General features: G+C 43.4%; 1 protein-coding gene across 1 annotated transcript; it reads right to left on the reverse strand.

Annotated features, from left to right (window-relative positions):
* Nucleotides 1-12,402: 12,402 nt before the first annotated feature.
* LOC135557178 (ras-related and estrogen-regulated growth inhibitor-like) lies at nt 12,403-15,072 on the reverse strand. Its single transcript, XM_064990417.1, has 4 exons — nt 14,474-15,072; nt 14,232-14,288; nt 13,985-14,058; nt 12,403-13,262 (listed from the first exon to the last, which is right to left on the reverse strand). Exons 1-4 carry the CDS (start codon nt 14,592-14,594, stop codon nt 12,777-12,779), a joined length of 738 nt encoding a protein of 245 aa, XP_064846489.1. The 5' UTR covers nt 14,595-15,072; the 3' UTR covers nt 12,403-12,776.

Below are 15,072 nucleotides of genomic sequence, written 5' to 3' on the forward strand. Positions count from 1 at the left end.
CACCCCGCCCGGCCATCTAGATGTGTGAAAGTTAGTGTAAAAGCTAATGATCCATCATGTATGAAATTCCTGGGAGTGTGTAAACTTACATTTTTTATTACCTTATCATTTTTTTATGTTCTCTATAGTTACAGTGGCAAGAGAAAGTATGTGAAAACTTTGGAATTACCTGGATATCTGCATAAATTGGTCATAAAATTTGATCTGATCTTCATCAAAGTCACAACAATAGACAAACACAGTCTGTTTAAACTAATAGCACACAAAAAAGTATACGTTTTCATGTCCTTATTGAACACACCGTGTAAACATTCACAGTGTTGAGTGGAAAAAGAACGTGAGCCAATGTAGTTTTCTGTAGTTGCGGATCAGACCTGCACAACGGCCAGAAGGAATTTTGGACTGTTCATCTTTACAAAACTGTTTCAGTTCAGCAATATTCTTAGGATGTCTGGTGTGAACCACTCTTGAGGTCATGCCACAGCATTTTAAATCGGGTTTTGGTCAGGACTCTGACTGGGCCACTCCAGAAGGTGTATTTTCTTCTGTTGAAGCCATTCTGTTGTTGATTTACTTCTGTGTTTTGGGTCGTTGTCCTGTTGCATCACCCAAATTCTGTTGAGCTTCAATTGATGGACAGATAGCCTTACATTCTCCTGCAAAATGTCTTGATTCATTTTCCCGTCGATGAAAGCAAGCTGTCCAGGCCGTGAGGCAGCAAAGCAGCTCTAAACCAGGATGCTCCCTCCATCATACTTTACATTTGGGATGAGGTTTTGATGTTGGTGTGCTGTGCCTTTACTTCTCCACACATAGTGTTGTGTGTTCCTTCCAAACAAATCAACTTTAGTTTAATCTGTTCACAGAATATTTTTCCCGAAGCGCTGTCGAACATCCAGGTGCACTTTAGCGAACTTCAAACGTGCAGCAATGTTTTTTTTTTGGACAGCAGTGCCTTCTTCCGTGATGTCCTCCAATGAACACCATTCTTGTTTTGTGTTTTCCATATTGTAGACTCGTCAACAGAGATGCTAGCATGTTCCAGAGATTTCTGTAAGTCTTTAGCTGACACTCTAGGATTCTTCTTAATTAACCTCGTTGAGCTTTCTGCACTGTGCTCTTGCAGTCATCTTTGCAGGACGGCCACTCCATGGACTGATGAACATCAAGGCTTTTCTTAATCTTAGGTCTTCTGAGATCTCTTTTGTTCGAGGCATGGTTCACATAAGGCAATGCTTCCTGTTAATAGCAAACTCAAATTTTGAGTTTTTTTTTTATAGGGCAGTTCAAAACATCATCTCCAATCTCATCTCATTGATTGGACTCCAAGTTAGCTGACTCCTGACTCCAATTAGCCTAGGGGTTCACATACTTTTTCCAACCTACAATGTGAATGTTTAAATTATGCATTCAATATAGACAACAACAAAAAATGCAACAATTTGTGTGTTATCAGTTTAAGCACACTGTGATTGTCTATTGTTGTGACTTAGATGAAGATCATATCAAATTATTTGACTGATTTATGCAGAAATCCAGGTCATTTCAAAGGGTTTACATACTTTTTCTTGCCACTGTATGTACTTGAAAATGTATCAATTGAACAAGTCGGCACATTTGGGCAAACTCCTGGCAGACTTGATACAAACTATTGTGCAATAATGTAATTCTTCACTGGATCAGTCTGAAACTTTGCACACACACTGCTGCCATCGGGTGGCCAAAATCAAAATAACCCTTAGACTCCTATCTTAAAGTATAGCCTTTCTCTTGCATTTCAAAGATGATGTTCATTCTTTTATCAGATCTAATGTGTTATATTCTCCGACATTAATTTCACATTTCCATAACCTTCAAAGTGTTTCCTTTCAAGTGGTATTAAGAATATGCTTCAGGTCCTGAGCTACAGGCAGTAAGATTTGGGTATGTCATTTTAGGCGAAAATTGAAAAAAAAAGGTTATGATCCTTAAGAGGTTTTTAACATAGAGTTCTAAAGTAAAAAAGTATGAGCTCTTTCAATTTTTGTTGAAATTTCTTCATAACCGTTTAGTATCTGCTCGGATACTTTAGGACAGAATCTGAGTCAGTCAGGGTGCAACAGCATCAAAACAATGCTGATAGATGCACAATAATGTTAGCTTTCACTCAAAATGTGTTTTTAGCTTTCAGACGTTGCTAGTTGTTTGTTTGAGGAAATGTAAACAACCCCAAAACCCAATCAGCTTGAGATCCACTCGAAATTCATCACCGAACCTTGTGGGGGAAAACATGGTAAACATTGTCGGAATGATGGACCCGGTGTGATCAAAGCACCATAGTTCCATCTGAGGATTCTACATCTGCAACCTCCTCCACAGCAGCAGCAGGAGCTACAGCCTCTACTGTAACTGCTTCTACAGCTCTCACTGACCCTACAGCGTTGGTCCTCACTATCCTAAACTCTACCTCTCCTGCCCCACAATCCCTCCAGGCTTCAGTACCCCTACAACCATAAATGTATACAACTCCCACTGCTGTTGCCATTATACCTCTACGGCACTAATGATGACACACACATACACACACACACACACACACACACACACACACAAACACAGCAGGGGGTGCTGAAGAGCAGCCTATAGTCCCTCGGGTGCAAAGTGGGTAGATGTGATAGAACTTCTCAAAAGTGAGTCCCAGAGGATTTAGAATGAAGGACCAAACAACATGTAACTTCTTCAATTCAACACATTTATTATTTTAAGGGAAAAGAGTTGGAGACTAAAATAATTCAACTGAAATCTGAAGTGTCGGAATATTCTCACATTTGAATGAAAGCATAAATCATGAATGTGTGAATAAACTAATTATCATGGTTTTGGTTTTGTAACAAGTAGGTGCCAGTGCACACACACAGAGGGAATCTACAGTACATTATGTGCTATGTTTCCAGTATGTATAGAGTAATATCTGAGATATTACTTGACAACCAAAAATGCAACTTTGTAAAAAATCAATACTGTATTGCATGTTTAATTAAGTTGAGCCTGTTCTCTGATTACCAAAGTGTAAACATAGCAGGAGCTTCAGTCCTCACTTTAATCAATTTTATTCTGACCTTTTTGTAAGAAATGGACAGAATCACCAGACGGCACAGTAAAAGCCCACTATAAACTGGAAGTTGGCAAGAGTGTTGAGGCCCAAGGCAGTTTTCAATCCTGGCAATATGAAAGCATATGGTTGAGCAAGGCGCACACTGCAAACGCTGCAAGTGTCTTCCATCATAGTGTGGGCTGATAGAATACAGTGTGGGAGAACTTGATGAGAGACCTCAAAACACTGGCAATGGACTGCCTCACAGAGCCACAGTGCAGATGGTTATCACTATGCCTTACACAAGTGATAGAACCTACTGGGAAGGTACAATTGTCATGTTAATAGATGGGTGTATTGACTATAATTTTGCGATATAGTGAGTACATGGCAAACATCAACACAAAATAATCAACCAATAAAAAATTGTTTTGGTCCAAGTCCACGTTATAATGCCTGTATCCTCTAATAAACAGATACAGCAAGGAATCAATAGACACACTCCTAAAAATGCACAATCACATCAGAAGACAAAAGTAAATAAAAAGGATTATCATATATTGCTTTTGTTCACAAAGACTCACAGAAAAATAAGATATAAGGAAGGACAGTATTTCTGTGAAATGTATTTGAAGAAAACCTGATTTGTTACAAGATACATCAAATAAAGTTTTATTCTTGTAACTTCAAAACACTCAAGATATATATAGTGGAAGCCTGGAAACTAGAAATGTTTATAAAACATATGTAAAGGCATTTTCAAGAAGTTCAGAATATAGCTGTAGATTTGCTTCTTTCATGGATGCCACTCTGGTACAGACATAGGATCTTAATTTGATCACCCTGTTGCGGGAGAACCTTCCTGCAATGCAGGTTTAAAATGTAGGTTTAAAAATACTTTCTAAAGTTCGTAATTTCCACTTTAAAATTTCAGAAACATTTTTCAACCCCAACAAAAATGTCCATCAATTATAAACCATTTAAATATTCCCATTTCCTGTTGCTGCAGGATGATTTTTGTGTCGCAAATTGGCTCAAATCAAAGATCCTGCACGACCAGTAGACAAATCTTTGATATGAATCGCCAACAAAATCCAAATAATCGGGTCAGGTAAGGAAAGGCAGCTTCGATCATCTTTTAATAATTTATTTTGTGGGTTAGACTTCCTGTCTAGACTCCGTACAAGGGATCTATTGATTAGAAGCCATTGATAGAGACGTCTCCCCCTGGGCACGTACGTGCCTTGCGTTCCCGGTCAGTAATTTACCCATAGTTACTACAAGGTTTCGATAGCTGACTAGCAGTTGCCTGACGACTGAATTCTTCCGCTGCTCTATCGGCCGCTACATACTTCATTGCGGAGAAAAAACGAATGTTCGTCTGCGTGGAGTTGCAATTGGTCTTAGCAATAAGGCTGGGTAGCCAGGCAAGGCTAGCTGCTAGACTAATGTATCTATAAAATCGTAGCTGACTTTGGCTAATTGAGTGACTGTCAGTGACTGACATAACAAGAGGGAAAACTGCTGATGCACAACCAAATGTTGATATTGCACGATGTGTATTCTGCTATTCTAACCAACAGCAAGTGGAGACCCCGACTGACATAGCGGCCTCTTATGACTAGAAATGTCGCTTATCAATTGTGTGTACCCAGCTATATGCCTTAACGCCAAATAAATGGAAGAAATCTGGACATGACGATTATCTTTTCCATTCATTTTGGATTGTGGTATATAGTTAGATATACACACCTGATGGTGTGGTGAATGGATTAATCCTGACATTACTTTTGACATCTGAAACCATCCAACAAACTTTGATTTTGGAGTGTAATGTCCATTTAATGGTCAACATTTTGTCAGTCTGTCAAATAGTGTCTGTTAGTCTGTATCAATTCAGTTTCATACATAGGTTACCTTTGTCCAAGTGTTCTTTACTTCAACCTGCCTGCTGTAAAGGAACCTTTGTTATTAGTTGGCCTATGCTGCCATCTAAGGATATATATATTTTTGCATTTTTTTTTCCAAACTAGAATACAAATCCTAAAGACCGGAATTGAGGCATTACAACACACACGCTCGCGCACACGCACGAACATGCACACACATCTGTTGAAAGTCTACTTGTCATCTGCTGCCATCAGGTGGATTTCCCCTCCCAGTACTATCCAATTTGAGGTACTAGTTGTGTCAAAAGGCACACGATAAAGATAAACAGATCTGAGCGTCCAAACCGAGGTCTCATATGGATTTGCTGTTTATATGTTAGAAAAGATGTATCAGATATTCCAAATAATTGTCAAAAGACTGAATGCACCCAAATTGTACAAAAACAGCACACTGATTAAAATGTAATATAGTGGTGCAGCGGTCTAAGGCACTGCATCGCAGTATTGCGGCATCACTACAGCCTGGGGTTCGATCCCCGGCTGTGCCATTACTGGCAGTGCCCGGGAGTCCCATAGGGACTTAACCCGGAAGCCAGTATCGTCTGGTTTAGGGGAGGGTTTGGACGGGGGGACTCTTCCGAGTCCGTTGGGGAGTTGCAGTGATTAGACAAGATCGTAATCACCAAATTGGAGAGAAAAAAGGGGGTAAATAAATGGTTACGGTGAGGGTTAGAGTTTCAGTGAAACTTCCGGTTCCGGTTGGAGCGAGCGGTCGCATCTACACTTCGGTCCGCAGGTAGTATAACTTTTCATTACATTTCGTTATAGTACAACGGTTTGATTTGTCTAATCTTAGCAACTTCTTCTTAGCTAGCTACATAGCCGTCTTTGTATCAAAGATAATTGCATAATTATCGTATTTCGTCGTCCTAACGTATCTGCCCAGCAGCTAGCTAAGCAGCTAGCTAACATCCACTGTCCACCAGCACTGTAGAAACTATTACACTCAACTGAACGACTCGATTAGCGTAGTGTCAGCTAGCTACATAGTTGTCTTCGCTGTCTTCGTATCCAAGATAAATGTGCAGTTTAGAGTGTGTAGACTTAGAGTGATTATCTTAATTTACCGAGGTTAGCTAGCCAGCTATTTGTCGTCCTTAACGTAGGAGATGCTGCTAGCTAGCTAGCCAACAGCTAGCCAACCTCTACCGAATTGAACTCCAACTACCCGGTCAACATTCCGCGTCGCTCCACAGGTAGTATCACATTTTCATTTCACTTCATTACAGTACAACGGTTTGATTTGTTTGATCGTAGCTAGCCAGCTACATAGCCGTCTTTGTATCTAAGACAATTGTGTAGTCTAGAGCGATTTTCTAGGTTAGCTGGCCAGCTATTGTCGTTCTTTTAACGTAGCTAGCCAGCTAGGCCCCGAATAGCAGCACTGTAGTAACTATTACAGTACAACGGTTTGTTTTGTTTGATCGTAGCTAGCCAGCTACATAGCCGTCTTTGTATCTAAGACAATTGTGTAGTCTAGAGCGATTTTCTAGGTTAGCTGGCCAGCTATTGTCGTTCTTTTAACGTAGCTAGCCAGCTAGCCCCCGAATAGCAGCACTGTAGTAACTATTACAGTACAATGGTTTGTTTTGTTTGATCGTAGCTAGCTAGCTACATAGCCGTCTTTGTATCTAAGACAATTGTGTAGCCTAGAGCGATTTTCTAGGTTAGCTAGCCAGCTATTGTCGTTCTTTTAAGGTAACGTAACGCAATCAACCTGCTAGCTAGCCAGCTAGCCCCCGAATAGCAGCACTGTAGAAACTATTACACTCGACGGAACAACTTGATTAGTGTAGTGTCAACATCGCAGCCACTACCAGCTAGCCTACTCCAGCAGTACTGTATCATTTCAATCATTTTAGTCAATAAGATTCTTGCTACGTAAGCTTAACTTTCTGAACATTCGAGACGTGTAGTCCACTTGTCATTCCAATCTCCTTTGCATTAGCATAGCCTCTTCTGTACCCTGTCAACTATGTGTCTATCTATCCCTGTTCTCTCCTCTCTGCACAGACCATACAAACGCTCCACACCGTGTGGCCGCGGCCACCCTAATCTGGTGGTCCCAGCGCGCACGACCCACGTGGAGTTCCTGGTCTCCGGTAGCCTCTGGAACTGCCGATCTGCGGCCAACAAGGCAGAGTTCATCTCAGCCTATGCCTCCCTCCAGTCCCTCGACTTCCTGGCACTGACGGAAACATGGATCACCACAGATAACACTGCTACTCCTACTGCTCTCTCTTCGTCCGCCCACGTGTTCTCGCACACCCCGAGAGCTTCTGGTCAGCGGGGTGGTGGCACCGGGATCCTCATCTCTCCCAAGTGGTCATTCTCTCTCTCTCCCCTTACCCATCTATCTATCACCTCCTTTGAATTCCATGCTGTCACAGTTACCAGCCCTTTCAAGCTTAACATCCTTATCATTTATCGCCCTCCAGGTTCCCTCGGAGAGTTCATCAATGAGCTTGATGCCTTGATAAGCTCCTTTCCTGAGGACGGCTCACCTCTCACAGTCCTGGGCGACTTTAACCTCCCCACGTCTACCTTTGACTCATTCCTCTCTGCCTCCTTCTTTCCACTCCTCTCCTCTTTTGACCTCACCCTCTCACCTTCCCCCTACTCACAAGGCAGGCAATACGCTCGACCTCATCTTTACTAGATGCTGTTCTTCCACTAACCTCATTGCAACTCCCCTCCAAGTCTCCGACCACTACCTTGTATCCTTTTCCCTCTCGCTCTCATCCAACACTTCCCACACTGCCCCTACTCGGATGGTATCGCGCCGTCCCAACCTTCGCTCTCTCTCCCCCGCTACTCTCTCCTCTTCCATCCTATCATCTCTTCCCTCTGCTCATACCTTCTCCAACCTTTCTCCTGATTCTGCCTCCTCAACCCTCCTCTCTTCCCTTTCTGCATCCTTTGACTCTCTATGTCCCCTATCCTCCAGGCCGGCTCGGTCCTCCCCTCCCGCTCCGTGGCTCGATGACTCATTGCGAGCTCACAGAACAGAGCTCCGGGCAGCCGAGCGGAAATGGAGGAAAACTCGCCTCCCTGCGGACCTGGCATCCTTTCACTCCCTCCTCTCTACATTTTCCTCCTCTGTCTCTGCTGCTAAAGCCACTTTCTACCACTCTAAATTCCAAGCATCTGCCTCTAACCCTAGGAAGCTCTTTGCCACCTTCTCCTCCCTCCTGAATCCTCCTCCCCCTCCCTCTCTGCAGATGACTTCGTCAACCATTTTGAAAAGAAGGTCGACGACATCCGATCCTCGTTTGCTAAGTCAAACGACACCGCTGGTTCTGCTCACACTGCCCTACCCTGTGCTCTGACCTCTTTTCCCCTCTCTCTCCAGATGAAATCTCGCTTCTTGTGACGGCCGGCCGCCCAACAACCTGCCCGCTTGACCCTATCCCCTCCTCTCTTCTCCAGACCATTTCCGGAGACCTTCTCCCTTACCTCACCTCGCTCATCAACTCATCCCTGACCGCTGGCTACGTCCCTTCCGTCTTCAAGAGAGCGAGAGTTGCACCCCTTCTGAAAAAACCTACACTCGATCCCTCCGATGTCAACAACTACAGACCAGTATCCCTTCTTTCTTTTCTCTCCAAAACTCTTGAACGTGCCGTCCTTGGCCAGCTCTCCCGCTATCTCTCTCAGAATGACCTTCTTGATCCAAATCAGTCAGGTTTCAAGACTAGTCATTCAACTGAGACTGCTCTTCTCTGTATCACGGAGGCGCTCCGCACTGCTAAAGCTAACTCTCTCTCCTCTGCTCTCATCCTTCTAGACCTATCGGCTGCCTTCGATACTGTGAACCATCAGATCCTCCTCTCCACCCTCTCCGAGTTGGGCATCTCCGGCGCGGCCCACGCTTGGATTGCGTCCTACCTGACAGGTCGCTCCTACCAGGTGGCGTGGCGAGAATCTGTCTCCTCGCCACGCGCTCTCACCACTGGTGTCCCCCAGGGCTCTGTTCTAGGCCCTCTCCTATTCTCGCTATACACCAAGTCACTTGGCTCTGTCATAACCTCACATGGTCTCTCCTATCATTGCTATGCAGACGACACACAATTAATCTTCTCCTTTCCCCCTTCTGATGACCAGGTGGCGAATCGCATCTCTGCATGTCTGGCAGACATATCAGTGTGGATGACGGATCACCACCTCAAGCTGAACCTCGGCAAGACGGAGCTGCTCTTCCTCCCGGGGAAGGACTGCCCGTTCCATGATCTCGCCATCACGGTTGACAACTCCATTGTGTCCTCCTCCCAGAGCGCTAAGAACCTTGGCGTGATCCTGGACAACACCCTGTCGTTCTCAACCAACATCATGGTGGTGGCCCGTTCCTGTAGGTTCATGCTCTACAACTTCCGCAGAGTACGACCCTGCCTCACACAGGAAGCGGCGCAGGTCCTAATCCAGGCACTTGTCATCTCCCGTCTGGATTACTGCAACTCGCTGTTGGCTGGGCTCCCTGCCTGTGCCATTAAACCCCTACAACTCATCCAGAACGCCGCAGCCCGTCTGGTGTTCAACCTTCCCAAGTTCTCTCACGTCACCCCGCTCCTCCGCTCTCTCCACTGGCTTCCAGTTGAAGCTCGCATCCGCTACAAGACCATGGTGCTTGCCTACGGAGCTGTGAGGGGAACGGCACCGCAGTACCTCCAGGCTCTGATCAGGCCCTACACCCAAGCAAGGGCACTGCGTTCATCCACCTCTGGCCTGCTCGCCTCCCTACCATTGAGGAAGTACAGTTCCCGCTCAGCCCAGTCAAAACTGTTCGCTGCTCTGGCCCCCCAATGGTGGAACAAACTCCCTCACGACGCCAGGACAGCGGAGTCAATCACCACCTTCCGGAGACACCTGAAACCCCACCTCTTCAAGGAATACCTAGGATAGGATAAGTAATCCTTCTCACCACCCCCCCCTTAATGATTTAGATGCACTATTGTAAAGTGGCTGTTCCACTGGATGTCAGAAGGTGAATTCACCAATTTGTAAGTCGCTCTGGATAAGAGCGTCTGCTAAATGACTTAAATGTAAATGTAATGAGTGGGATTTCTTTGAATTGCACTGAATTCAATTCTACTTCCTGTCACTCAAATTCTCAAATTGTACAAAAACAGCACCATGATTAAAATGTAATATAGTGGTGCAGCGGTCTAAGGCACTGCATCGCAGTATTGTGGCATCACTGCAGCCTGCGGGGTGTGGCCAATTCAATTCAAATTTCAATTAATGAGTTAAATCGGAGTCAATTACAAAATGTGGAATTAAGCCTAAGGCTGGTTTATATTACTGTAGGGTATCGTCTGCCGCTAGTACATGGAACAGCTTTATTCTTGGAAAAGTGATATTGTGAAATAAAGCTAATCTTTTCAATTCAAGATATTTGGCAAAGGAAAGTGTTTGGAAACCTCAGAATCTGCTTTTTTTGATATTACACTGACCAAAAATATAAACACAGTATGTTGATCCCATGTTTCATGAGCTAAAACAAAAGATGCTAGAAATGTTACATATGCACAAAAAGCTTCTCTCAATTGTTGTGCACAAAGTTGTTTACATCCCTGTAATGTGAGCATTTGTCCTTTGCCAAGATAATCCATCCAGCTGACAGATGTGGCATTTCATGAAGCTAATTAAATAGCACGGTCATTACACAATTGCACCTTGTGCTGGTGACAATAAAAGGCCACTCTAAAATGTGCAGTTTTGTCAACACAATGCCATAGATATCTCAAGTTTACAGGGAGTTTACAATTGGCAAGCTGACTGCAGGAATGTCCACCAGAGCTGTTGACAGAAAATCTCATTTTAATTTCTCTACCTTAAGCCACCTCTAACGCCGTTTGAGACAATTTGGCAGTACGTCCAACCAGACTCACAATCGAAGAAAACGCTTAACCACGCTAGCCCAGGACATCCAAATCTGGCCTCTTCACCTGTGGAATTGTCTGAGACCAGCCACCCAGACAACTGATGGCACAATGGGTTTGCACAACCGAAGAATTTCTGCAAAAACTGTCAGAAGCCGTCTAAGGGAAGCTCATCTGCATGCTCGTCGTCCTCACCAGGGTCTTGACCTGACTGCAGTTTGGCGTCGTAACCGACTTCAGTGGGCAAATGCTTACCTTCGATGAGTGGAGATGTGTGCTCTTCACAAATAAATCTGTTTCAATTGTAGCTGGAAGATAGCAAGTGTTTATGGCGTCGTGTTAGGGCGAGTGGTTTGCTGATGTCAACGTTGTGAACAGAGTGCCCCATGGTGGCGGTGGGGTTATGGGATGGGCAGGCATAAGCTACGGACAGCAAACACTACTGCATTTTATTGATGGCAATTTGAATGCACAGAGATTGCGTGACGAGATCCTGAGGCCCATTGTCGTGCCATTCATCAGCCGCCACCACCTCGTTTCAGCATGATAATGGACAGGCCCATGTCACAAGGATCTGTACACAATTCCTGGAAGCTGGAAATGTCCCAGTTCTTTCATGGCCTCATACTCACCAGACAAGTCACCCATTGAGTATGTTTGGGATGCTCTGGATCGATGTGTACGACCAATTGTTCCAGTTCATGGCAATATCCAACAACTTCACACAGACATTGAAGAAGAGTGAGACAACATTCCACAGGCCACAATCAACATCCAGATCAACTCTATGCGAAGAAGATGTGTCATGCTGCATGAGGCAAATGGTGGTCACACCAGATACTGACTGTTTTCTGATCCACACCCCTACCTCTTTTTTTTTTAAATGTATCTGTGACCAACAGATGCATATCTGAAATCCATAGATTAGGGCCTAATTTATTTATTTAAATTGACTGATTTCCTTATATGAACTGTAACTCAGTAGAATCTGTGAAATTGTTGCATGTTGCATATATATTTTTTGTTCAATAGAACCCATAAGCTTGGTTTAGTCATCTTCTCCCTGGTGTTCACAACTATCCATCTTTCCATGTGTATAAACATCAAATTAGTATAGCCAATATACAATACATTCCTTGCACCCCCAGCACATCAAAGCAACTATAGAAGTCTTTTCTATTGCAGGTGCCCCTAATCGTAAAGGCCCGTATCAGGTTTCAGAAATAGGATCCTTTTAAATGCCCTTTTTACTCAAAAGCCCTAAACTGTGCTGAGTATATGGTTAACATGAATATTTGATGGGGCCACTTTAAGTTCCATTTTATCTTTTGTGTATATACAGTACCTCAGATAGCAGGTGTAGTTTGTGGTTTTCAAAGAATATACTTAAACATAAACATCTAAAAAGGTAATGCTTTCTACTGCCTTAAATATCGATCTTGAGGAAAGATCAAATATACCTGCCTCTTCTACTTTCGAAAATATACTCTCTGTGCACATCTTCAGAATGTTCATTTTATTCTCATGATACTGTAACAAATATTTACATTTTATTACTAGATGTTTTTGATATTTAGTTTGTTGTTCATGTCTCATCAAAATACAAACAGAATTGTAATACTCTTATTACGCTTGATTTTAATCTTATCCCCACAAATATTTATAGAATTACATTCTACAGTAGTTGCTAGGTCCATCTTCCGATCGAATGTGTCCAAGTCTCTTATCCAGGTATCCAGGTGTCCAAGTGTATCACTTTCCATAGAGCACTAACACAGCTATTCTAGAGAGGCATGCTGCCAAAACAACATGTTTCACTTTCCCCCTGTGAATACCCAAATCACAGACGCTGTTCAGAGCCCCAACCCATCCGGCTCAGTCAGGCAGGAAGTCCCTGAATGAGCTGAAGCTGAAGCTGCGGCCAGAGGGGCCAGGAGGATTGGAGTTGATCCTGGGGATCTTCTCCATCAGCTTGGAGACTGCTCTCCTGCGAAATGAGGCTGGGGAAGTGTCAAGTTGCTGGATCACATCTCCATAAAGAACACTAAAGACGGCCGCTGTCTCTTCCCATCCGTCACGCACTGAAATCTCGTGGAAGGGCAGTTTTAGGCCCTGTGACAGGCCCTCTCCATCCTCAGTACTCACCATTCGGTCAAACTCAAGGTCCTTCTTGTTGGCCACAATAACTATGGGAGGAGGGTCAGGGCTGCACTTGCGGGCGCCTGAAGAGGAGTGGATGTGATTGACGAGGAAACAGAGGCGCATGACCTCGTCAAAGCTACACCTGTCTGTTACAGAGTACACAATCACAAATCCATCTCCCCACTTTATCTTCTCTTCGATCAGCAGGGCATCTTCCTCCTTACAATAAATATATATTTAGATATAGAACTGTAACAACAACACAAAAATCATATATCAATAAAAAACTATACACTGAGTATACCAAATATTAGGAACACCTTCCTTAATATAGAGTTGCACCCACCCTCTCCCTTTTGCCCTCAGAACAGCCTCAACTCGTTGGGGTATGGACAAGGTGTTAAAAGCGTTCCACAGGGATGCTTCCCACAGTTGTGCCAAGTTGGCTGGATGTCCTTTGGATGGTGCACCATTCTTGATACACACAAAACTGTTGAGTATGAAAAACCCAGCAGTGTTGATGTTCTTGACACAAACATGCACGCCTGGCACCTACTACCATACTCCGTTCAAAGGCACTTAAATCTTTTGTCTTGCCCATTCACCCTCTGAATGGCACACATACACAATCCATGTCTCAAGACTTTAAAATCATCTGGTCAGCCTATGTCATGGAGCAGGTGTTCTTAATGTTTTGTATACTCAGTGTATATGATTGAGTGGAATGTATTTGCAGAAATAATATAGCCAATTGACTGGTAACACATAGGTCTTCAACCTGCTGACCATGGTTGCATTATAATGAATACTCGGGATTCTGAATCTGGACAGAAACATGAGTGGTCAATGATGATTAGATAGAATTGTAGGCTATGTTAAAACAATTTAGATTGTTTCATAGGATGATTGCATAACTGTTAGGTTAAGCCAAGCACGCTCACCTGCCCTGCTGTGTCCAGTATTTCAAAGTGTACCACATCACCACCAATAGACATCTCATGTCTGTATATGGTCTCTGCAGAAATACATGCCAATTGTTTGTCAAACTTGATAGAGTGATCCATATTTATATTATATTCATTATAATTATTTATGAATCCTTAATACACTAGGCTACACTGCGTCTTTACGCATGGCATGACATATCGGATTAAAGTCGACGCAATCCCTCTCCCTCTGAATACCTACCGAGCGTTGGGTCATACTCGCCAATGAATCTTCTAGTGATAAAGCGCACAGCCATTGCTGTAAAATACGAAATGAAATATGAGTTTTATGAAAATTACTTTTGATAGATATTACACGTGTGAAACTGAAGCAAGTCTGGAACTAGAGCACAAATCAGGATAATCTGATGATAACACATAACCTATGCTATAATATTTTCTACATCAATTATTGTTTCTATGCTAAAGTGGCTCTGTGCTTACCAGTTTTGCCAACAGCCGCTTGGCCCAATATCACTATCCTGACCGTTCTCGAAGACAAACTGCCTGTCCTTTTCATAGTTCTTGATAGACCAAAATTGGTGGACATGGTTTCTTTATCCATTGGATGTTGTTAAATTAGTCATCAAATTCAACATGCAAAACCATAAAAAGTTTTCAATTCATATTCGATGCGTTCCCCGAGCTCTACGAGATTGTACCAGCACCCACACTCCTGAGTAGCAACCTCGACTCAGGGGTCGACGTAACATAGTAAACAAAAAGCCTGGCCCTCAAATTAGTATGATAAGTTATGTATGGTATGTATTAATTTGTGGGTCCATTATCCATTTATTATATGTTAGGTATTAGAATTCGTATGGTTAGCTAACCTTAACAATTTAACCTAACATACTAAGTAGTTGCAAAATTGCTAATTAGCTAAAATGCGAATGTTGCTAGTGATGACATTCAGACACGCAACATTTGGGTTACTAGACGTCCACTCTGCCCAATCACCCTCCGAAGACAGTAACAACCGACCTTTCAATGAGGACTCAAATCTTTTGCCAGTTTACGTCACCTATTTGTGGGCCAAGTCC

Source organism: Oncorhynchus masou, chromosome 1, assembly GCF_036934945.1.
Source record: "Oncorhynchus masou masou isolate Uvic2021 chromosome 1, UVic_Omas_1.1, whole genome shotgun sequence".
Lineage (NCBI taxonomy): Eukaryota > Metazoa > Chordata > Actinopteri > Salmoniformes > Salmonidae > Oncorhynchus > Oncorhynchus masou.

Coding starts and splice junctions, on each gene's coding strand:
- LOC135557178 (XM_064990417.1), bottom strand. CDS start 14,594: ATGGATAAAGAAACCATGTCCACCAATTTTGGTCTATCAAGAACTATG. Junction 14,059..14,231: donor CGAGTATGACCCAACGCTCG/GTAGGTATTCAG, acceptor GTATTTCTGCAG/AGACCATATACAGACATGAG. Junction 13,263..13,984: donor TACTGGACACAGCAGGGCAG/GTGAGCGTGCTT, acceptor ATTTATTGTAAG/GAGGAAGATGCCCTGCTGAT.